Below are 22581 nucleotides of genomic sequence, written 5' to 3'. Positions count from 1 at the left end.
GACACAAAGGGGGTGGCAGCCAGGAGGCTGTGCTGGGGGTCCCACGGATTGGGATCAGCAGAGCTGTGTTCCTTTTCCCTGCAGTAACAGAAACAACAGCCGAGCTGTGACCAGGCTCACTGTCTGGGTCAGCGTTCTCCGGAGAGGCTCTCCCTAGCTGGGGTCTAAACTGGGAGTGTGAGAGAGATCAACCCAGACTGAGGGAGGTTAATCATGCCACATTCACCACAAATGTATGCCCTGCTCCTGGTCCCAGCCAGGCACCATGGGCTGGCCTCCCTCCCACCTGACACCCTGCCAAGTCTGCCCTACTGAAGCTCTGGGGCCAAGGGATAAGAGACCAAAATCACCAGGGACACCACCACTGGGTGGGTGTGCCAGGATGGTACCACAGTGGGGTCAGAAAACCACCCCACCTCCAGGGGAGCAAGGCCCCTGCAAATCAGTATCATAAACACAAAGGTCCCGGGTGGAGCCAGGCCCAAACCCTGCCCATACCCTTCTGGGGCCAGGATGTCAGACCATGCGTAACAACATCCTCCAGGAGCCAGGCTCCGTTCCTGCACTTTACAGGAACCCCTCATAGTACTCCTGTGGGTATCTACTGTCACTGCCCCCATTGAGGAATGGGCTCAGACAGGTTAAGTATCTAACTCAAGGTCACACACAAGCCAGTGGCTCGCGTGACTGGCTCCAGGGTCTGGGCTCCTAATGGACAGGCTGCCCAACCTCTCTAAGCTTCCTAGATCAGGGTCAACCAACTTTCTCCGTACAGGAGCAGATAGTAGTAAATATTTTTGGCTTTGTGGGCCATATAATCTGCTACTACAACTCAACTCTGCCACATAAAACATGTAAACAAGCAAGTGTTACTATGTGCCAACAAAACTTTATTGTTGGGTTGGCCAAAAAGTCGATATGGTTTTTTCCATAAAATAAAAGACACAGTTTTCATTTTCACCAATAACTTTATTGATTTGGATATTTTGAGTATGTGGGCTATCTCCTGCTATGGGCTTCTAGTGGGTAGAGGCTAAGGGTGCTTCTAAACATCTTCTATCTCATAAGAGGGCTCCACAGCAAAGAATTATTTGTCCAAAATGTCAGTAGCATGAAGGAACTTTGCAAACCACTTCTGATACATTCCATCAGTCACAGCAACTTCTCCATACACTGCACAAATCTTTTTTTTTGCGTTTTTACCTTTCTTAAAATAAAGCATAAAATGCCAAAAATGTTGCATATCCTCTTCTATCTTCAGTATTAAAATGGCTGCATAGGCCCTGGCTGGAGTGTCTCAGTGGACTGAGTGATAGCCTGCAAACTGAAGGGTCTCCAGTCAATTCTCAGTCAGGGCACATGCCTGGGTTGTAGCCCAGGTCCCAAGTTGGGGGCATGTGAGAGGCAACCAACCAATCGATGTATCTCTCACACATCAATGTTTCTCTCCCTATCTCTTTCTCTCTCTTACCCTCTCTCTAAAAATAAGTAAGTAAAATCTTTAAAAATAAAAAAATAAAACAGCTACACAAAACTTCAATTTTTTTCAATGCACAGCTGGTATGACAGCTGTCACAATACAATCTAACAAAATTATTTCAAATGAAGTTAAAGACAACTAAGCACTACTAGAGCCATCGTATGGAAAAAATATAACGAACTTTTTGGCCAACCCAATACAAACCCAGCAGGGGCGTCTAGAACTACAGGAGCAGGAGGCTGGATGCTGAGCCCCCTTCTCCACCCACATCATTTGCTCACCAGACATTGAGCAACAGAGACACCATCCCCACCTAGAAGGGGAGGGGAGGGGAGGTGAAGTGAGGCAAGCAGGGTGGCAGTTATGAGGATCCCCAGGTGATGGGCACCGAGGCCAGGGGAGGAGGGCCACAGTGGGAACCTGGAGGTGGCACCTGATCCAGCCTGGGAAAGAGATCGGGAACAAATTCACCAATGAGAGGAAATAGCACACAGGAAAAGAGGGAAAAGGGGGCTGCAATGCTGAAATTTACAATATATAGTCTGGCAGAAGTAATGCCTGTTTGAGTGTGGTTGGTAGGATAATAATACAAATGTAATAATTTAGTTCCAATTTGAACATTTCACCTAAAATGTCATATGGTGTGCTTGAGTGTGATATTATGGTACAGAATTACATGCCTATGATTTTGTAATAAAAGATTTTTTAATAACAAGGGGGCATGATTTGTGCCAGACCCTGTATGTATTTATTACCTGTTCCTGGCACAGAGTTCCCAAAACTCTTCACATTTCCTAAGTGATAAGAATAATAAAAAGTGTCTTTTGTTTCACAACACCCCTTTCAACCACTGCAGAGTGGTGAGGTTAGTGAGAAGACCCTTGAAATGTCCCTAAGGATAAAGGCTGGTTGTCAGAGGGACCAAGTATTAGAGGGTTGGAACTCTTAGTCTCCCCTACCCCACAACTAACAATAGTCAAAGATTTCATCGAATGTCTACATAATAAAGCCTCCATAAAAACCCAAAAGGACTGGGTTCTGTGAGCTTTCAGGTTGGTAAACACCTGGAGATTTGGGGAGAGTGGCACACCTGGGAGAGCATAGAAGCTTCGTGCCTCCCCATGCCACACCTTGCCCTATACATCTCTTCCATCTGCTGTTCCTGAAGTAAAGCTTTTTATAGTAACTTGAATCTGGTCAGTGCAATGGTTTCCTGAGTTCTGTGAGTCACTCTAAGAGATCTGTCAAACCAGGGGATGGTGTCAAGGGAAAACCCAATTTATAGCTGGTAGCTCCGAAGCACAGGTGACAACATGGATCTGCTACTGGTGTACAATCTTGCGGGACCCACCCCTTAACCTGTGGGATCTATTGCTATCTCCAAGGAGGTAGTGTCAGAACTGAGTTGAATTACAGGATACCCAGCTTGGTGTGTGGGAAGTACCACCCCTCCCCCGCCCACATACTTGGTAATCAGAAGTGTTCAAAGTGTTCAGTGTGAAACACACAGGAGGAATTTTTTTTTTCTTTAATAGAAAGATGGAAAGGGAAGGAGAGAGAAAGGGAGAGAAAGATCAATGTGAGAAAGAGACACCAATCAGTTGCCTTTCATACGCACCCCGACCGGGGACCAAACCTACAATCCAGGCCTGTGCCCTGACTGGGAATCAAACTGGCGACCTTTCAGTTAGCAGGATGACGCCCAACCCACTGAGCCACACACCAGTCAGAGCAGGAGGAATGGTTTTCCTCAGAGGGGCCCCGAAGGGAGAATGAGGGCAACTGAGACAGTGTGGCTGTGGCCCAGGAAGGTTGCTAAGACAGACTCCCAGGCAAGACAGGTGGGTTGTTGAGGGGTTGCAAGAGGACCTGGTGGAAGCGTAGCTCGAGTTTGGCTGCTTCCATAGCCACTGGCAGCACCAGAAGGACCATGCGCTGAGGGAGACAGGACTGAAGGAGAAGCTGCTGGCCAGGAGATGAGGGAGGCTCAGAAAGGGGCAGCTCTAGAGGTGGCAGACTGCCTGCTACCTGCCCATCACAGAGCCAACCTCCTTGTCGGCTCCCTGGACAGCACCTTGGGATTCAGGCAGCAGGATCTGGGGGGACGCTGAGGCACAGGGGGATCCCTGGTCCTGACTTCAAGGAAACACTCAGCTCACCACCTTACCCCAGGCCCAGCTCCCAGGAATGCTTCAACAGAACTGGAGGTTGACACACTAACATCCGTCTCAGGGGTACTGACCAGTAGTCCTGGGTGACAGGCCAAGCCTCCAGTCCCTCCCAGTCACAGTTTCGAATACAGCTGATTTGCTGTGGTCTCTTGCCTGCTTCCACTCCTCCATGGTTCCCCAGAGCTTTTTGGAACAAGTCCAAACTCTTATAGGGCCCATGAGCCCCTGTCAATGTCTGAAGCCTCATCACACCTCTCCATCTCCCCAGTCATGCCATGCTGGCCTTGACCACCCCCCAGAACATGGGCAGAAAGGACTTCTCTCTGGCCTCCATGGCTCCTGGGACCCAGAGCATCCTTCTTTTCCCCTTATCCCTGTTACCTTCTCCTGGAGATCCTCCAGAACTTTCTGGACAAGCCACAATTGCAGGGTGGCTCCATATCCAACACCCTTCTTGCACAGATGCAGGGCTCTGCAAGTGTAGGGCACTCAGGGATGCTGACCTGCGTGGAGGCCTGGGGCATGCAGTTGGGGGAGGGGGGGCACCTCCCTACGTGCAGGAAGCAGCTGGTATGGGAGACTAGGCACCTAGGCCCTGACCTAGTTCATGGCCTGGGACGGTAACTTAGCTGTTCAGAGACACTGGGTACCGGGTGGCCCTGCATAGTCACCTTTCTGCCCCTAGTGTCCTCCTTGCTCTACCCTCTTGCTTCTGGAAAGTAATGAAGCAAGCAGTGGGGTCTCAAGCCCTTTAGGCTGGACAGACCTGGGTCAGAGGGAAGAAGTGGAACAGGAACAAAATGCCTGGAGTTAATCTCTCCTCCAGCAGAACCTTCCATCCTCATGCATGATGAGGAAAGTTCTGTCCCTTGTGGAGGACAGGGAAGTAGAAGACAAGACGGGAAAGCAGCCACCATCAGCTCAGGGGAAAATCAACAACACAAAGGCTACATTTCCAGTCCTTGCCTCTCCAACAGGAAACCTACTACAGCCACCAAATGAGGAACTTGGGGAGCGGGGGAATAGAAACACTTATCCAAACGTGAGGTCTTCTATTAAATTGTCTCCTGCTGCCAAATAAAACATGGGCTGTTCACCTTCTAGAGGAAAAACAAGTAAAGCAGGGAGACATGGAAAAATCAAGGTGCTCTCCCCAGCCTCCCGTAGCAGCTTCCCTCTGCTTAGGGCCCCTGGGAAGCTCCTGCCTGCAGCTGCCCTGTGCCAAGCATAGGTGCAGGTGCCCCAGCAGTGAATAGGGTGCCAGGCCTGTCTCCCCACACTCACAGGTACCAGTGGGGGGCCAGGGGCACATGGTATACCAGTAAGAAGGTAGGGTAAGGGGCTGGAAGGAACTCAGGGGGGTCTGATCACACAGATGTAGGATACCAGGCAGAGTACAGACTGCCTCAAGGAGGTGACAGCAATCACACTAAGCCAGGACCTGGGTGATGCCGGGCTTGAGTCCTGGAAGGACACCCTGCCTACCAGAAGCACAGGCCGCACTGCCCTGGAGGCAGCAATTAAGTCTCCAAACTGTGGGCCCTGGAAGCTTCCCTCTGTCCCTGTGTGGCATGATGCCCCATGGCCAGCAGAGGTAATAGGTCACTCTCCAACCATCCAGCAAGGAAGGCCAAAGACAGCAGTGGTTAAAATGATGAGTGTCAAGGTGGACCTTGGTTCAGGGCCAAACTTGATGTTCTCCGGCTATGTGACCATGGGCTTCAAATGTCCTCATCTGTCAAAGGATCGTCATGGGTAAGAGGACACAACCACCGGGAGGACTGGCAGCCAGCCCCACCCCCTGCCTTCACTCCTGACCTCAGGGACCTGACTGTGAAATGGAAATGAAATGGTGATAAGCCCCTGCTGTGATGATAGCTTACTGAGATAACAGGGTAGAAGCAAGTGTACTAAATACTTTGTGACGGGGGAGGGGGGGCCACAGCCATTTTGGCCATCGTCAGATCAGTACCAACTAGGGAATCCTAACCCAGTCCAGCCTTCCTCTCCAGAGGTAACCCGAAGCCAGGTGCTCTGGTGCTGTCCTCAGAAATGCTCAGAGCCGTTGCTACCATGCACTGGCCTGCGCCAAGGTATTTGAGGACTGAGAGAGTCAACCCGGACTCCCTGGGCAGGCCTTGTGCACCCTGCAGCATCTGACCATCTCTTCCCAGATCCCAACCCAGCAACCCCGTGTCTTATCCTACAGCTCTGCTTATGGATGTCAGCCACAATCCACCTAGATCAGGACTGTTCAAAGCAGCAGTGAACCTAAATACCTACATGAGTGAATGAAGGTGCAGTGTAGCCAATGAAGACAGATTTCAATCTGTAAACACTGCCATGTTAGGATAACCAAGCCACACTGTTAAGCACAGAACAGTGTAAAACATATGTGCCGTGGGTGTGAAAAACGAGAGGGGGAAGGGTGGGGCCAGGCGCACTGCAAGCCTGGGCCTTGTCTACAAAGAAACACAATGAAATGACTCCAGTAGCTGCCTCTGGAAGGGAGGCACACTTTTCACGGCCACCATCCTCCCCCATTGTTGAAATTGCGGAACTTTAAGCACAGTGGGGGTCCTCGGGAGAGATTTATGCAAAAATGCAAATGGTGTGGGGCGGTCACACCAGAAGACCAGGTATGGGGATAGGCCAGGATGTGGAGGAAGAAAAAGAGGGACTCTTCGTGTTACACCCTCCAGAGAAGCTAGTTTTTACCCTGTGCACAAAAGACAACCAGACAAAAGGCATTTAGGACATTGCTTGTGCCCACCCCAAAGTGAGCAGGTCTAAGTGTGCCACACCCCGCTGCTAGATAGGGAAGGGCAGTGGGAACAGGCCCTGAGCCCTGTCCTCTGCAGCCTCAGGCCCTATGACCTAAGGGTCCTACTACAGCTAGAGGATGGAGCACACCAGTACCTCAGCCTCCAGCCACTGTCTTCCCCAGAGCAGGCCTGCACCCTTCCCACCCCCACTTAGTGGGTGTGATGGAGGAGGGGCAATGAGCTGGCCAAGTCTGGGCACCCAAGGGCCACTAGAGGCTCAGGTTTCTTTAAGCCTGGGGCAGTAGGCCTTCATTCCACGCAGTTGTCACCTAGGAAAGCCCCTTTCCCCCTGTGGTGGAGACCACATGGCAAGGTAGCTGTCAGAACCCTGGTTCTGGAACCAGTTGGCAGGGGGACCCTCACCAAATCCTCAGCTTTCATGACTAGAAAAATAAAATAATAATGCATTGCCCCATGTTGTTGTAGGACTCACACACCCTGCGCTCAGCCCGAGACCCAAGGGCACACAGCAGGTGTTATTGGCCTTCATGTCCCTAAGGACAGAGGCATATAGTAGAGAGGAGAGCTGGAGAGAATTCTGGACACAAGGCCACGCTGGTGCCCAACCAGGCTAGTGAGCTCCTCAGGGACACCTGGCTGCAGCCAAGACAGGCACCAGCTTAACATGGTGCTTGAGCACATCTTCATTTAGGCTGGGTCTTTAGACCACATCAAAATGGCCCCTGGTGAAGGCTAACCCCCCCAGAATTCGGAGAACATGAGGTCACCTCCCTGGGAGGAGACAAGATGGAGAGGGGGTGCTTCATTCTATCCGAGTTTTATTTCTCAAGGTAGGGGTGGAAACACACAGTGTTTGCTGTATACTTCACTCCTTTCAAAATATCTCACAATAACTCAACACAGCCACCTCTGCTGGCCCAAAAGTCTCACGCTGAATCCAGGGTTGGCAATTTATGGGCAACTGGAAAAGTCAAACAGTTAAATCTACTCCAAGAGGAGCTGTGTGAATACAAGAGAAGACACGTTTCCCATGAGGGCTGATCACTGCCAAAGTTACCCAGTGACAGGGGAGACAGGCTCCCAGTTGGAGAGGCAGCCATCTGGGGAGCAGCAACTCCCCCCACCCCAAGGTTTCCGGTTGGCACGTGGGGAAGGTAAGGCCCCTGTTGCCCCAGTACTACTCCTCAGGCCACAGGCCTCTCTGCTGAATTTGGGAGACTGCTAGAGCCGCTCGTGGGGGTGATACCCTGAGAAACAGCACACAGGCTCACCTTGCACTGGCCCGTAGGCTGACGGGCTTGATAAAGACCCCTGCACTAGAGACAATAAAACCCCATAAATCAGTGATGGCTTGCAGAGGTCAGAGGCCTGAGAGGGGACACTCAGCAGGGGCTCCTCTCTGGGAAAGGCCAGCTCTGCCTTCTGGAGGTTAAGGATTCGGGCCCTGCAGGCCTGATCCTGATGGGCCCCAAAAGGAGTCTAATTGTGAGGTGTGCAGAAGGGTAACCCCAAGCAAAGGAGGACCAGACAAAGGGCCTGGCTTTTCTCAAAAGAATCCTAGGGCACCGATTGGGCGGGAGCTATTACATGCAAATATCTTCCCATCCATGCTAATCAGCCGCAACCAGGCTTTGTGAGCTACAAAAGGGACAGCAGATGTGCACCAGTTCTTCAGCCCCTGAAAGCACAGGGCTTAGAGAATAATTGTGAAGGGGTGGGGGTGAGCAAGGAAACAAACAGGCCACCCCAGCCTCTTGCTGCTCCAGAAGCTGAGCCACCAGCCTCCTTCACCTGGCCTCTCCTCCCCAGCTATGACTTTGAAGCTGTGATTTATGTAATACCAAGCACTACACCTAATGTTACACAGTGCATCAGTTAGTGCTCCCAATCACCTTCCAGGGTACATTTAATGTACTTGTTTTTAAGTGGGGAAACTGAGGCACAGAGTTATGACATGCTGGGAGTCGCTCGGCCTGGGGACCCAGCAGCTTGTGAGAGACAGCCAAACCACATACCAGCCTCCAAGGAGGAGATCTGGGCCCAGGAGGCTGTGGGGGGACTGGGCTCTGGGCCCAGACAGAGCCAAACCTGGCTGGTCAACCATGACTGACAGGTGCCATCTCCCTACCTGAGCCACCACTCCAGGGAGGTGATAGAGCCTTCCTCTTATGGCTGTGAGGGATCACTGGGGGTTCCTACCACCTGCAACACACAGCAGGAGCTGAGCAGGCAGTGTTCTGCAAGGACTGAGGCAAGCAGGAGAGGACCTTGGCAGGGAAGACACTTAGGGAGGTCTGGAAAGCCAGGTTGGCAGGAGGTGTGTAGAGACACCCAGAGCTGTGCAGGGGACTGACTCTCTGGGCGGTTGATACACTCCATTCTCTGGCTCCTGCCACTTGGAGGATAAAGCAGGAAGTTGAGCCAGTCAGGGGTCTGAGGATCGATAATGTGGCTCCTAGTAGGAAGAGGGGCTGCCCTCCAGCTGGCCAAGGGGCCTCAACATGCAGCCCAGTGTGGCTCTGGAGAGGCCAAAGCAGAAGAGGCTGGTGGACGGGGCAGGGACAGCCTCACAAGGAATGAATGATGAAGGACCGCAGCCCGGGGATGCCGCTGACTGGAGTCCCCCTACCGAGACCCTTTTGAAAAAAGGTTTTGACCACTGGCCCTGAGGTGAAACAGGATATCCTGAGGCCACACTGCTGGTGGAAAGGCCTCTGCCAGGCCCCTGGGGCTCCGGAGGTCTGAATGGCCCCACCAGGGGCTTAGAGAACAGGATGTTTAAGTTAGGGAGGGCCACCGCCCACCCGCCCTCCAGCCTCACCAGATGTGACTCCAGATGTGGCGAAGGCTACAGGGGACACCATAAGGGACTCGGCAACTAGACAGGAATAAGAAAAAACTGGCTTTGGGCTCCAGAAGGGTATACGGGGCCACTGCCCTGACATAGAACAATGACAAGAAGGGGCAGGTGGGTGCCTCCTCTATGCCAGGTGCTAGCTAAATCTCCTGGTATGGCCTGGACTCCTCCTCAGCAGTGCCCAAGAGGCAGCAGGGTTGGTGGAGACCACTGAGTTGTCGTTCCAGACTGCCACCCACCATCAAGTGCCTTGTTTACGAAACAGGTTAGGAGCCGTGGCTACTGTGGCTCCCCACGATGCATGCATGGTGTGGGGAAAAGAATGAGCTGGTCTCATACAACTCATGCTTCCGCTGAGCACCCTTGTGCCAACAGCGCACAGCAGACGGCACCCTTTGGGGCTCTTCTATGGTTCAGCAAGTCAATGAACGTAAAGCGCCTGGCACAGGGCCACTGGCACATGCTCTGGCTCAGTAAACATTAGCTGTGGTTAGGATCTGGAGGAACCCATAAGCAGGGCCCGGGGTGGGGGATGAGGGGAGTCAGAGGTTAGGCTCTGTGCAGGGGCCCCCAGGGCACGAAAGAGAAGTCTAGAAGCTCCAATCTGCCTTTGCCTTCTCTCCAGCTCAAGGAAGAATTTGGAAAGTTCTCTGGAATGCCCTTCTTTGGTCTGCAAGAGGCGCCCCAATCTGTCTTTGATTATTGATTCCCATGTCCCCTGCAGGGAGTCACAGGAACATCTCTTTTTCATTAAGGCGCTGATCTGCCAGGGTCCTTTCCTTGCCCAGAATCCCATCAGTGCCTGGTTGTCAGGCAGGTTTCTATCCATAAAACCATCCCCCTCTGACATGTAGAACACTCACAGCAAAAACAAACCCCAGCCACAGGAACACAATTAGCCGGGGAGCAAATCCACCACCGATCTAAAGGAAAAACAGCCCGGACCCACTCTTGCCAAAGCAGTGGGTGATGAAACGCTTGAAAGAAACAGACAAAAACAGGGAATAAAAGGAGGTTCTCCCCTCTCTGTGTAAGGAGTGGGGGTGGGGAGGAGACAGAGCCCCCACTCCCTCCAACCAGTCTGGACCTGTTTTCAAGAATGTTCTGCCTGGCAGCACCTGACCAAACAAAAGCTACCAGAGGCTGAGGGACAAATTCTAGGTCTGGTTTTGGGGGCAGTTAGGAGGGTATACATGACTGTCAAAGACACCGAACAGGACACCTAAGGCCTGGGCATCTGTGTGTTGATTAAACAAATAGGTAATCAAAAGAATAACCCACCAGAGGAAACACACAAGGGCCACGGAGTCACTATATCCAACTCCTGCATGCCTGGGCGGGGCCTGGTCTCAATTTTCTTCATATAACTTGTTTTGGGGGAACAAAGGGAGTGGGGGTGGAGGAAGTCAGGGACTCTAGATTCCTAAACAGAAAGTCAGAGCCAGGCATTGAAACAAGCACCAGGGCAGGTACCATGGGCTTCCTGGGCAGGTGTGAAGGTGCCCATGGCCCTGCCCTGCATTATTCCTGAGGCCCAAATCCTGAAGCTTCCCAAACAAGTCCCCAAAATGATGATGGGAGGAGCTCCCGCCTGGGTCATTCCAACAGGGAAAGCCCACCTCTCTGTGCCCTGCCCAGCTCTACCTGTCTCAGAGTTTAATGATCACCCTCACACCTGTGACACGTCACCTCTTCCAGGCCACACAGCAGGCTGAGGAGATATATATATATATCTCACTGTGTTATTCATCTCCTGTGCTGGCTGACGCCAGCCCTTGAAGCTACCTTCTGTTTTCCAGGAAGGAAACTGCCCAGACTAGGTCACTTGACCAGGGTCACAAGGTCACATCAAGGTTAGGCTACCCAGCTTGTGCTAATCACTACCTCCAGCAGTTCTGACCAAGAGAGGGCTGCTGCAGTCCAAGAGAGGGAAGGGAGAATGTTCCAGCCAAAGAATGCAAAGCAGGGGAAAGACAGGGACCCCGGAGAGCATCAGGACTTACCCAGAGACACTGCAGACCCCAGCTGCCTTGAGAGCCGGCTGACAGCCCAGCAGACCTACTGCCCCGCCCCTGAGTTCCCTCCTTCCCACCTCAATTATCTCCCTGGCCCACAGCCTCCTGCCCCTACACATAGCTCCTCAGCTGCCATTCTCTTCACAATGAGCCCCCAGCTACTTCCCCTAGAATGAGGAATGGGGTTCCTCCTCTGCCTTCTCTCTGCTCCACAAGACTAAGAGTGTGCTAGGGGTGGAGTTCATATCTGACTTGTGCAGCAGGGCTGTGCCTATAGTCTGGGCACATATATCCATCCTTGCCAAGGTCACCTGCCACCAGCTCAGCCTCTCAGTGAGACCTCCCCATCAACTAGGAAGCTGAGATTCAGGATACTGAGGCTCACTCAGGATCACCCTGCTGGGAAAGGATGGGGAACAGAACTGGGCTATCCCAGACATAGCCACAGGGATCACCTCCCCAACACTCTTAGAATCAATGCTTTGCTGGGACCCACCCTCCCCCAACATGCCTTGCTCCAGCCACACTGGCTGCCGGCTGCTCTTGGCCACAGTCGGCCACGGGCTCACTCCCAGAGGTCTTCCCAGCTGCTGGGGAGCGAGCACTATTTTAAGCACTTTTACTTCTGTTAGTTCACAAGTCACAACAACCCTTCAAGGTGGATACTATCAAGATCCCCATTTCAACCCTGGCCGTTGTGGCTCAGTTGGTTGGGTACTGTCACACAAAGTGAAAGGTCACTGGTTTAATTCCCAGTCAGAGCACATGCCTGGGGTGCGGACCTGGTCCTTGGATGGGAACGAGTGAGAAGCAACTAATCACTTTTTTTCTAGAACACTGATGTTTTTCTCTCCCCTTCTTTCTCCTTCCCTTTTCCTCTAAAAATAAATAAATAAAATCTTTTTAAAAAAATTAAAAGACCCTCATTTTACAGCAAAGAAAACCGGGGTACAGAAAGGGAATGCAGATAATGAGGTGTGGGGTCAGAACTCATAGGCCCCACCTGTTCTCCTCCTGGCAGCTTTAACGTTCCATCCTGAGCAGGGCCCCCCAACCCCACCCCCCAACCCCCCTCTCCTGAACAAGCCCCTCCTCCAGCATTCCTGAGCCTCAGCTCCTGTTATTTTTCTCCCAGGCACGGGCCATTAGGAGCACTAGCATGTTCCAGGTGATTGCTGACTGTCACACAACACTGCCAGACTCAGAAATGTGGGACCATGTGCTTATCTTAGGTCACTGTCTCCCCAGCTCCAAAAACAGTAACTGGCACACAGCAGATGCTCAGTAAAATTTTGTCACTTTAAATTACATGTATGGTAACTACCACAATAAACAAACAGCAAGACCACTCTCCATACATGTTTCCAGTTGAAGGAATGAAAGGTCTGGTCTCCCCATCTTCAAAGAACTGTTGGTGGGCCCTGTCTTCCTGGGTGAGTTTGGTTCCCCTGCCACTCTCAGGCCCCACCCCACTGGCCAACTGGCTGGGTTCCTGCCCCAACTCCAGCCCTCCAAGAGGGCTGTCCTCCAGATCAGAAATCTGGTGACCTCCTTTGGCTCTTGCTCTGACCTCTGGGCAGCAGCTGACACTACTAACCTCTCCATCCTGCCCGTTCAAAGCTGCTCCCCCAGGCCCAACAGACACAGCCCCCACCTTGAGCCTCTCCCACTTAATATCCCATCCCTTTACGAGCCAGGGGCATCATTTCACTTCCCAATCTGGTACTGACCCCCAGTTACTGCCAGCTTTTCTCTGGTCACAGATCCCTCGGAGGGAGATCAGAAGGGGAGTCTCTCCATCCCACCAAAAGCACAGAGAACCGATAGTAACACTAAGGCCACAGTTTACCAGATGCATATGGAGTGAAGCGTTTTACAGGTGTTCCCTCCAGAGAGGTGCCACTGTCACACCTTTTCTACATTCAAGGAGATGCACCCGAGGTCACAGCCACTGACTCTTGTCCCTCTATCCTTAAGCAAAAGTGCATACAATTTCAGGGAATCATGGGACCCTCCCCACCACAGGGGCCATCCACAGACTTCAAGTAAAGAGCCCTTGCTCTGAGAGGCCTCCACTCTCCACCGAGAGTAGCCAAGTCTGGCCCTCCAGGCCACCCTCTCTCTGGGATGGGCATCTTGACAGATGTCCTAACAAACTTAACTCACCACCTCCCTGGGTAGCAGGCAGACCCCAGACATAGAGCAGACTCCCCGAGAAAGGAAACACACCTGTAGTAAGGGTTCCTGAGCCTCCTCCATTCTATTAAATCTGCCCTGGTCCAAAGCCTGGCACCTAAGAATCATCATGAGTTCATTCCATACTCCTCCTTCCACTGAAGGGCTTGCACCATATCCAGACCCCTGTGTGCAATGCATGCTTGCTTGCTTGCCAGGTGACATGCATGGTGCCATCTACTTTCCTCCTGTGATCTCACATATAGAACCCAACAACCCCAACAGCAGCTACGGTGCCAGGCCCTTAGCCCCTTGTCTGAAACACGTGGGCCCAGTAGGTTACAGATAACAGGCAGACTTCAGGAATATTGCAGGTTTGGTTCCAGATCACTGTAGTAAGAGAGTATTGCAATCAAGCAAGTTGTAATCTTTTTGCTGGCTGGGGGGGGGGGTCCTGCCTTCAATTTGTAAGAAAAGTAACATGTGCCCTTGGCCAGGTGGCTCAGTTGGTTGGAGCATCACCCCTATATGCCAAGGTTGGGGTTCAATTCCCAGTCAGGGCACATGAATGGATGAGTAACTGGGACAATGAATCAATGTTCCTCTCTTCACAAGATTAATGAAAAAACAGGAAAAAACTGCAGCCCCTGCGAAGTGCAATTAAATGTGGTGTACAAACTTCTCAGTTTTATAAAGGTAACAAGGAACAAATGACATAGATTGTCCCAGGCAGAGTATGAACAACACCTATAAACAAGCATGTTTTATAGGGAAATATGTGATTAGTCACACTAAATTGAATATGCAGAGATAATATAGAGCCCAGGTGGCAGAATTCAGGTCTGATTAGATTTTGCTGTCAAAAGAATGGCAGAGTAGGTTTTCAGAGGTCCTGAATTCCCAAATTGCCGGGGAAGGGCTGTGGGCCTGAATAGGTTGCAGGTGGAGGTGAGGAAGGTGAGAAGCTGGGAGGCGGGCAGTGGACAGGGCCTGAGACTGGCTGCCAGGCCAGGTTAGGACAGGGTGTAACAACCTTCACCTGCACATGGACCAAACTCAGCCACCTAGAAGGAGGGTCTGGGGGCCAAAAAGAGGTCTCAGGCTAAGGGAAAGAGATGTTTTCCCACAGCCAATGGAGACCTGGGTTTAGATGAATGCTTGCTTCTCTATTTTAAGAAACAAACCACTGCAAGTGAAAGGACAGATGGCTACTGGCTCGAGGCCTGTGCTGGGGTGGCAGCAGGCAGGGAGGAGACTCTAGCCAACTGGGGTGGGCATGCTCCTTCTGAAGGTGGCACTGCTATCTACCTGGTCTCAGGGTATGTATGCCTGGGACTGCCAACCTTTCTGATTTTTCAGAAGTACAAAGTCAGATTTTGATGTGAAGACACCCAATTAAAAATCTGGATGTCTACTTTTATTTTAACCTCACAACCAAGCAAACCCTGTGGGTAAGTCACTGACAACCCCTGACCAAGGGTCATGACCTCTGCCACCTTGTCCCCAATACCCTCAGCAAAATTCACCTTTTGTTCTTTAACGTAACTTCTGGACCTCTGACATGCTTCTTGGGGCAGGCTAAGGTGAAACTATTCAGTGACATTCCTGTTCAGTTCCTTAGTCTGGAAGCTTCCACAGGCTTCCTTCTCCCTGCTCCCATCTATACCAAAACCTGTTAGCAGAGTAATCTTCAGAAATACCATTTTTATCACGTTAGTTCCCTGTGAAAAACAGTACACAGCTCCTGACCACATATAGGCAAAGGCCATCACTTAGAAAGCATGACTTGGGCACAACTTTGTTACCTCCCCATTAGTGCCTCCATTCCTCAGAGCGGCCCCTTTGTTCTGCTACAGAGTGCTGTCCACAACCCCCATCCACTTGAGCCTCTCCAAGTCCTCCCCAATGCTCTGGCTATATCCACATCGTACCCCTGTGGCCAAGGCAACTGTCTCTCAGTGTCTGCTCTACCTTTCCTAAGACTACATTTCCCATCCTCCCTTGCAGCTAGTGATGGTTGTGTGGCCACATTCTAGCCAATGGGATGAAAGCAGAAATCCCCTTAGCCAGCTTCTGGAAATCGCTCTCCCTCTTTTTAAACTTAAATTAATGATGGGGGGGAGAGATATCACGAGATCTCTGTGGAAACCTCCCTTAACAGACACCTGGATCAGGCTCTTGGCATCCTTGGTGCCTTCTTTATCCTGCTGCCTAGAAGCCAGGGTGTAATGGCTAGATTCCAGCCACCATGTGGATTGTGATGACAAGATCTCACTCCAGGAAGGACCTGGGCCCGAGGAGTTCCTTAAGAGAGGCTCCAAACCAGCCCTGGTCTGCCAGTCTCCAGACTTCAGCATGAAGGGAACAGTAAATAAAATGCCATCCTGCTTAAGCCACTGCTACTTGGGGTCTGTGTTACACACAAACAAGCTGAATCCTGATCACCATTCTCCACTGAACCACTCTGCAGTAAGATAGTGGGTCCAAGAGCCCTTAACTCCAAAGCCAGCTCTGCTACCTGCTAGCCATGTCACTTGGTCGAGGCTTTTCACCTGTGTTCCACCAACACAATGGGAATGGTGTCCTTGACCTCACAGGACTGTGTTAAAGACCAGTGGTAACACAAGCAAGGGCCACACCTGTCACACCAACTGGCCCACACAGTCCAGAAAGTATACTCTGGGCAATCAGAACACTTCATAATCAAAACAGACATATGCAACAAAAGGCTTTTCTGTTTCTTTTCAAGTTGTGGCAGATCTGGAATCCCAGCTGAGTCCAAGTTCCCACAGCACCCCCGCCTCCTGCCAGTTTCATTCATTTATTACAGGGGTCCACAAGCTTTTCTGTCACAGGCCAGAAAATAAATATTTTAGGTTTTTCACAACATGATGGTCTTGGTTGAATATTCTTCTTTGGTTGTTTTTTTTTAATCAACCTTTCAAAAATGTACAAACCTCCTCTAGTTCTAACTGCATAAAAATAGGCTGTGGGCCCAACCTGGCCCACAAGCCACAGTTTGCCCACAGGCCCTAATTTATACCATTATCCTTTCCCTGGCTGCCCCCAAGGTCAAACACTTGAGTCTGTCAATACAGGTTTATATTTATGCAGAATTTGGTACACAGTAAATGCTCAAGAAAGAACAGCAGCCAATAGCAACTTGCAGGCACCAGTAAAATGTGAATGCCCCTTCCAATGTTACTTTCTTAACTGTCACCGCAGCCTGACACTGAATATTTCTGAAGACTGGACACGTATGACAAACTCTTCTGTGCCCTCTCCCCCTTCCCCAGCTGTGGGGGGGAGGTGGTATCAGGAGTATCACTGAAGGAAGTCCCAAGGTGTGTTTGAACAGAGGGTTTTTCTCTGGGGTTTCCACACCTGGCATGGCCCCCACAAACTGAAATTTAGCCCTTGTATGAGCCAGTCCTGCTACATACCTCTTCCTGGCCAAAGAGGCGGGGAGAACTCAGACAGCCAGTCAAAGTGACTCGTGCTGACCAAGAAAGAAAAGTGACACAGTCATCTCCAGAAAAACTGCCATGGGGCTGAGGAACTGAGAATCTGTTCAGCCCTCCATCCCACCATGGGCTTCCCCGAGGAGCTGTCTCCTTCGGAGGGCAGGCAGCCTGTATCCAAGAACTCCAGAGACTGTGCCAAAGCCTCCTCAAGCCCAGGAAGGCTACACCTCTGCCCAGGGAAAATGGCCTGGTTTTGGTAGCTGCCATTTAGCCAGTGCCATGGATACAGGCCAGGGTGACTTCAAGTGGCAAGAAGGAAGGGCGACTGGGACAGGGCCCTGTGCAGCTGTCATCATTCCTGCATGGAGGGTACAGACATCAAGAAACAAAGGTGTCTGTCCTGCTACCCACACCCAGCCCCCAGACCTGCCACCTCAGGGAGAGCTTACAGGCCAGGGGTCCCCCTCCCATCTGCAGAAAGTGCGAGACACCTGGATAGCCCTGCAGCACAAAGGGATCCCTTCCAGGGAACCCAGTCCTTCACTACTCTACACTAATAACATCACAGTCAATAAAATCTATAGAAGTATTATTGACTGAGAAGTATTATAGAAGTATTACTGCTAGACACCCTGCTCTACACCTCCACAGTCCATTTTACCCACATTCCCGGGCTCCAAGTGGCAGCATTCCCAGTGTGGATGAGGAAACCGAAGGTGTGCGCAGATGAGTGTTGCTTCAAGTAAGGAAACAGGCTCAGGGAGGTGAAATGGCTTGTGCAGGACCACATCTGTCAGAACCCACATTCGGAACCCTCAACAGCATCCAAAGATACCTCCCACTCAAATCCCACATGTGAGGCATTGGGAGATTCATGCAGGTTTCCTGGCCAACCCCTCTATCCCCACCCAAACACAGTTTCAAATCCTGGGGGTAATCTATAAACAGGAACAGCTCACAGGACCTCACCTCATTGAGCAAAACTGGGATCCTGACACTTTCTCACTTGGCCAAAGCATTCAGGTCCCAGAAGGATGCAGGTGGGCAAATGCTGAGACCAGAGAAGGAAGTTCATCCCAAGAGAAGACCTAAGGGTCCCAGCAACCTGGTTCACCCCCAAATCCCATCCCCCACCACCCACCTAGCTGCCACATGCTTGCACATCCCCTCAGTGGCTGGACCATCTCTGACTTTTTCCAGGCAACTATCAGCCAGCACTCCACACCCAGCAGGCCTGCTCTCAGATGTAGGAACAGCATGCAGCCCACACCCCAGCCCTGGGACTTTGCACTCTCTGACACCCTTCACAGCAATCTGTTCCTGTGTACCCACACTCTCCAGGCCTGCTAAGGAGCCAGTGCTGCCTCACCCTAAGCAGTAACCCAGCCAACCTGGAGGCTATCACTAGGCAGTAACAGCAGCAGGTACTACCTCCAAAGAACTATGCATTCACTGAGCAAACACACTGGCTACATAGTCCTATCACCACCCCCATTCTACCACCAAGGAAACTGAGTCACAAATACACATAGGTATTGGCAGGGCACCAGCCTAGCCTACATAGTGGACCAAAAAAATGAATAAGCATCCAACCCCTAACTTCCAGAGCCTATGAAGATGACCTTATTTATGAAAAGGGTCTTTGCAGATGTAATTGAAGATCTTGAGATAAGCTCATCTTGGGTTTAGGGTGGGCTCTAAATCCAAAGATGAGCGTCCTTACAGATAAAGACACAGAGACAGGGAGAGGCTGTGTGAAGACTGAGGCACAGACCGGACTTCTTTCTATAAGCCAAGCAACACCTGGAGCCACAGAAGCTAGAAGAAGCAAGAAAGGAGCCTCCAGAGGGAATGTGAGTTTTTTTATTTCGGATTTTGGGCCAGGAACTATATAAGAACACATTCTTGTTGTTTTAAGTCACCAAGTTTGTTATGGTAGCCCTGAGAAACTAACACAAGCTGGTTCAACTGACTCCAGAACCCTTGCTCTCAACCCCACAACACGTCAAGAGAAAAAAAAAACTTTTCACTGGTAAGACTGTATCATCCCAGACTAAGGATCTCAGTTTGAGAAACATGGACTTTCTCCCCTTTACAAATGATACTTTAGTTATGAATTACCTTGAAAAGAGAAATGTTGCCCTGGCTGGTGTGGCTCAGTTGATTGAGTGCCAGCCTGCAAACTGAAGAGTCAGTGCACAGGTTCCATTCCCAGCTAGGGCACTTGCCTGGGCTGTGTGTGGGCCAGGTCCCCAGTTGGGGGCATTCGAGAGGCAACCAATCTATGTTTCTCTCACACATCCATATTTCTCTCCCTCTCTTTCTCCCTTCCTCCCCCTCTCTCTAAAAAGAAATAAAAACTTTTTTTAAAAAAAGAGAAGTGTTAAGCCCTGGCTGGCATAGCTCAGTGGATTGAGCGCGGGCTGCGAACCAAAGCATTGCAGGTTCGATTCCCAGTTAGGACACATTCCTGGGTTGTAGGCCACGGCCCCCAGCAACCGGACACTGATGTATCTGTATCTCTCTCTCTCTCTCTCTCTCTCTCTCTTTCTCACTCCCTTCCCTCTCTAAAAATAAATAAATAAAATCTTTAAAAAAAAGAGAGAGAGAAGTGTTATCTTCACAGCTCATTACAATTCAAGATTATCAACAAAAACACAAGAGTAAAATATCTCCTGAACAAACATGCTAATAGGGGAAACTTCGTATGGAGTATATGGGAAATCCCTGTATTATCTTCCTAATAATCCTACAAACCTCAAACTGTTTTAAAATCAAAAGAAGTTTATTTACAAAAGAAAAACCAACTCTCCTGGAACTCTTTTGTGGATCAGCCTTTGAGACCTTAGTTCGGAAAAACTCCACCCTACATTACTCCTTTCCCTGCTGATGCCTACACAATTAATGGCCTCGTTTACCATCTGGGGGATCTCGTAGGATCCCCCAGATGGTAAACGAGGGTAAGATCCATCTTACTCTCTGAGAGTAAGATGGATCTTAAGTGTCTGTCCTGAGCTCTGATGCCCACCTAGGGTACCCTTCTCTTCCTCATCTGATCCAAGATCTAGCTTTACCCCAGCAAAGGCAGGTGGGACACTTGGGAAATAGACAGAGCTCTATGGAGTTTGGATTTTCCAAGTCAAGGCACAGGGAGAACCCTGTATGAATTAACTTCTCTTCACTCCCCATACCCAAAGTAACAAAAAATGCACATTGGCCAAAACCAGTAAGAGACTTCTGAATGGCTCCCAGGAGAAACCCTGAGAGACAAAGCTGAATGAAACAGAATAGCAACATTTGAAGGGGGAATCAAGAACAGGAGAGAAGAGATTAAGAGTAACAGAAAGAAAAAAGATGAACTACAAAGACTCGAGGTCTTTGGCAAACACATTTGTGATTCTTTTTTTCCCACTGAAATGTCAGTTTTGAAACTAGCTTCTGAAAACGCACCCAGCTTCTCACATCCCCTAAAAGGTCAGAGGCATGTGGCCCAGGAGAAAGCTGCATTACCTCTTTGGAACCAGGCATCAAGAAGGTGCCCTGCCCATCCGCGTTATCACCAGAAGCACATCCAGGGGCTCGCACCACCCTCACGGGGTCCCCCCACTGTCCTAATTCACGAGTTTCCCCCCTGGAGAGGGGAATCCCAACACCAAGCCTTCTAGATGGGTGGAATCCGTCCTCCAAGACGCCCCATACTGAGCACTTTCTAACTGTCCTTAGCAGTCCAGGGGGTCCCCTGAGATGGCCAGAGGCTGCCCACATTCATTCTGCCCCCACCCGCGTCAGGGCGGCCACACCCGACTTCGAGACTCCCCTACCTCTTCCACACCCCAGACCCCCTTCTCTCCCACCCAGCCCCCACACCCCCAACGTCCTCCGAATTTACCTTCCACTCTCGGCCCCCCACTTCCTGCCCACCCCCTCCCAATCTCCTAGCCCTCAATCCCCCATTTCCCGCTCTCCTCCGTACACAGGGCACCTCACCTCTGACCGCCACGCACGCCCTCTTCTGTGTCTCTGTCTCTTGATACCGTTCCTCCACAGTCCTCACTCGGGACTACTCACAGCCTACTACCTCGGTTCGGCCGCACGTACCCTAAACCAGGCCCCCCAAGGCTTGGGGCCCCTAAACCTCGGGACGCCAAGCCCCTCACCCACCACTGCCACCGCGTCCCTCCCGCCTCTGGCCACCCGCCTGGCCCGCCTCGTGCGCAGTCCCCGCGCACCGCCCGGCCGTCGGCCCAGACCCGGGACCCCGCACTCACGGCTGTAGAGGGCGATGCCTGCCGCGTCCGGGCCGGCGCGCACCTCGAGGCGCAGAGCCTGCTGCTCCGCGTGCCGCTGGATCTCGCCGTTCGCATCGCCAATGGTGAGGAGGCGGGCGCCGGAGAACACCGACACGGCCGCACAGGGCCCCGCGACGCCCGGGCCCGCCACCCCCACAACGCCCGCGCCCGGCCCAGCCGCCGCCGCCGCTGCCATCTTAGATCCGGCTCCAGGCCCCACCACAGCCGCCGCCGCCGCCCGGGCCCAGGCCGCCGCCGCTACCGCCGCCGCCGCCGCCGCCGCGCAGGCCGAGACCGAGGCCGAGCCGGGCAGCGCCGCCTGCGGGCCACGCGCCGCCTCGCTGCCACTGCTGACGGCCCGGACCCGTGGCGCAGCGCCCCCTGCCGGCAGCCCTAGGCGCGGGGAGGGAGCACGCCGAGCACCGGACAATCCCGGGGAAGGGGTAGGCCACGCCCCGACCCCGCCCAGTGCGAACGGTCGCGGCTTTGTGAGGTGATCGGTGGCCCAGGAACGGCGAGGGGGTGGGGAGTATGTGTCAAGGGGCGGTGTTCGGCCCCGCGGACACGCCCCTAAGCCTGAGTTCCTCCCCCAGCCGGGCGCGGCGGAACGGCTGCACTTTCTAAGGCGGTGCGTGTTATGCTGCCCGAAGGGGACGGGGTAGGAGAGCGTTAGTGGGTGGTGCTAGGCTGCGTGGACACGCCCCGTGCCCCGCCCCGCGCAATCGACAGCGCGTTGTGAAAAGGCTCCCCAGATCCAGAAACGGTGGCGGCGGGCCTGAAGCCCGACGGCTCTGACACGCCCCTGAATCTGGGCCCCGCCCCTTGGCCCTGCTGGGTTTTCTGAGGTGGCAAGCGGAGGGGCGGAGTCCAGCTGCGGGGCCCCGCCCCTTTGCCGGCTCTGCTCCTTGCCACTGGGCCTCACTTTGCAGGGCTCACGGCTCCGCTCCGCGGAGAACCGCAGTTAGGGGCGGGGCCCCGCACTCGCGGCCTGGGACACGCTCCCAGGCAATAACCATCCCCACACCCAGCCCACCCAGCTGGTGGGAGTAGTCCATTCCGCACGACCTGAACCCAGTGGGAACCCACAGCATTCAAGCATTCCCTTTCTCTTCCCCGTCATCTCTCTTCCTCCATTCTGGTCCCACAGCGTTCCCCGCCTCCATTCTCAAACCTTCACTATCTCCTCTCCCACAAAAATTCTTGGACCTCTCCTTCTGGATCCCTCCCTTAGCCCCTAGTTATTCTACCTTCCTCCAATGATGGCTGGCTAGTTGAGTCCAGCTGGGTATGGCCAAGTGCGCCTTTTCTCTCTCTCACGCGCACACACACACACACACACACACC

General features: G+C 52.3%; 1 protein-coding gene across 2 annotated transcripts in view; it reads right to left on the bottom strand.

The window, feature by feature from the left end:
- Nucleotides 1-21907, bottom strand: part of CARM1 (coactivator associated arginine methyltransferase 1) — a 43054-nt gene extending 21147 nt beyond the window's left edge. For both annotated transcript variants that reach the window (XM_028519106.2, XM_036032342.1), the window contains exon 1: nt 21217-21907. In XM_028519106.2, the coding sequence (XP_028374907.1) occupies nt 21217-21433 (217 nt within the window). In that variant the 5' untranslated portion in view covers nt 21434-21907. The remainder of the gene's footprint in view (nt 1-21216) is intronic.
- Nucleotides 21908-22581: the final 674 nt, after the last annotated feature.

This window comes from Phyllostomus discolor, chromosome 8 (assembly GCF_004126475.2).
Source record: "Phyllostomus discolor isolate MPI-MPIP mPhyDis1 chromosome 8, mPhyDis1.pri.v3, whole genome shotgun sequence".
NCBI lineage: Eukaryota > Metazoa > Chordata > Mammalia > Chiroptera > Phyllostomidae > Phyllostomus > Phyllostomus discolor.
This window is presented reverse-complemented; position numbering and strand designations above follow the sequence as displayed.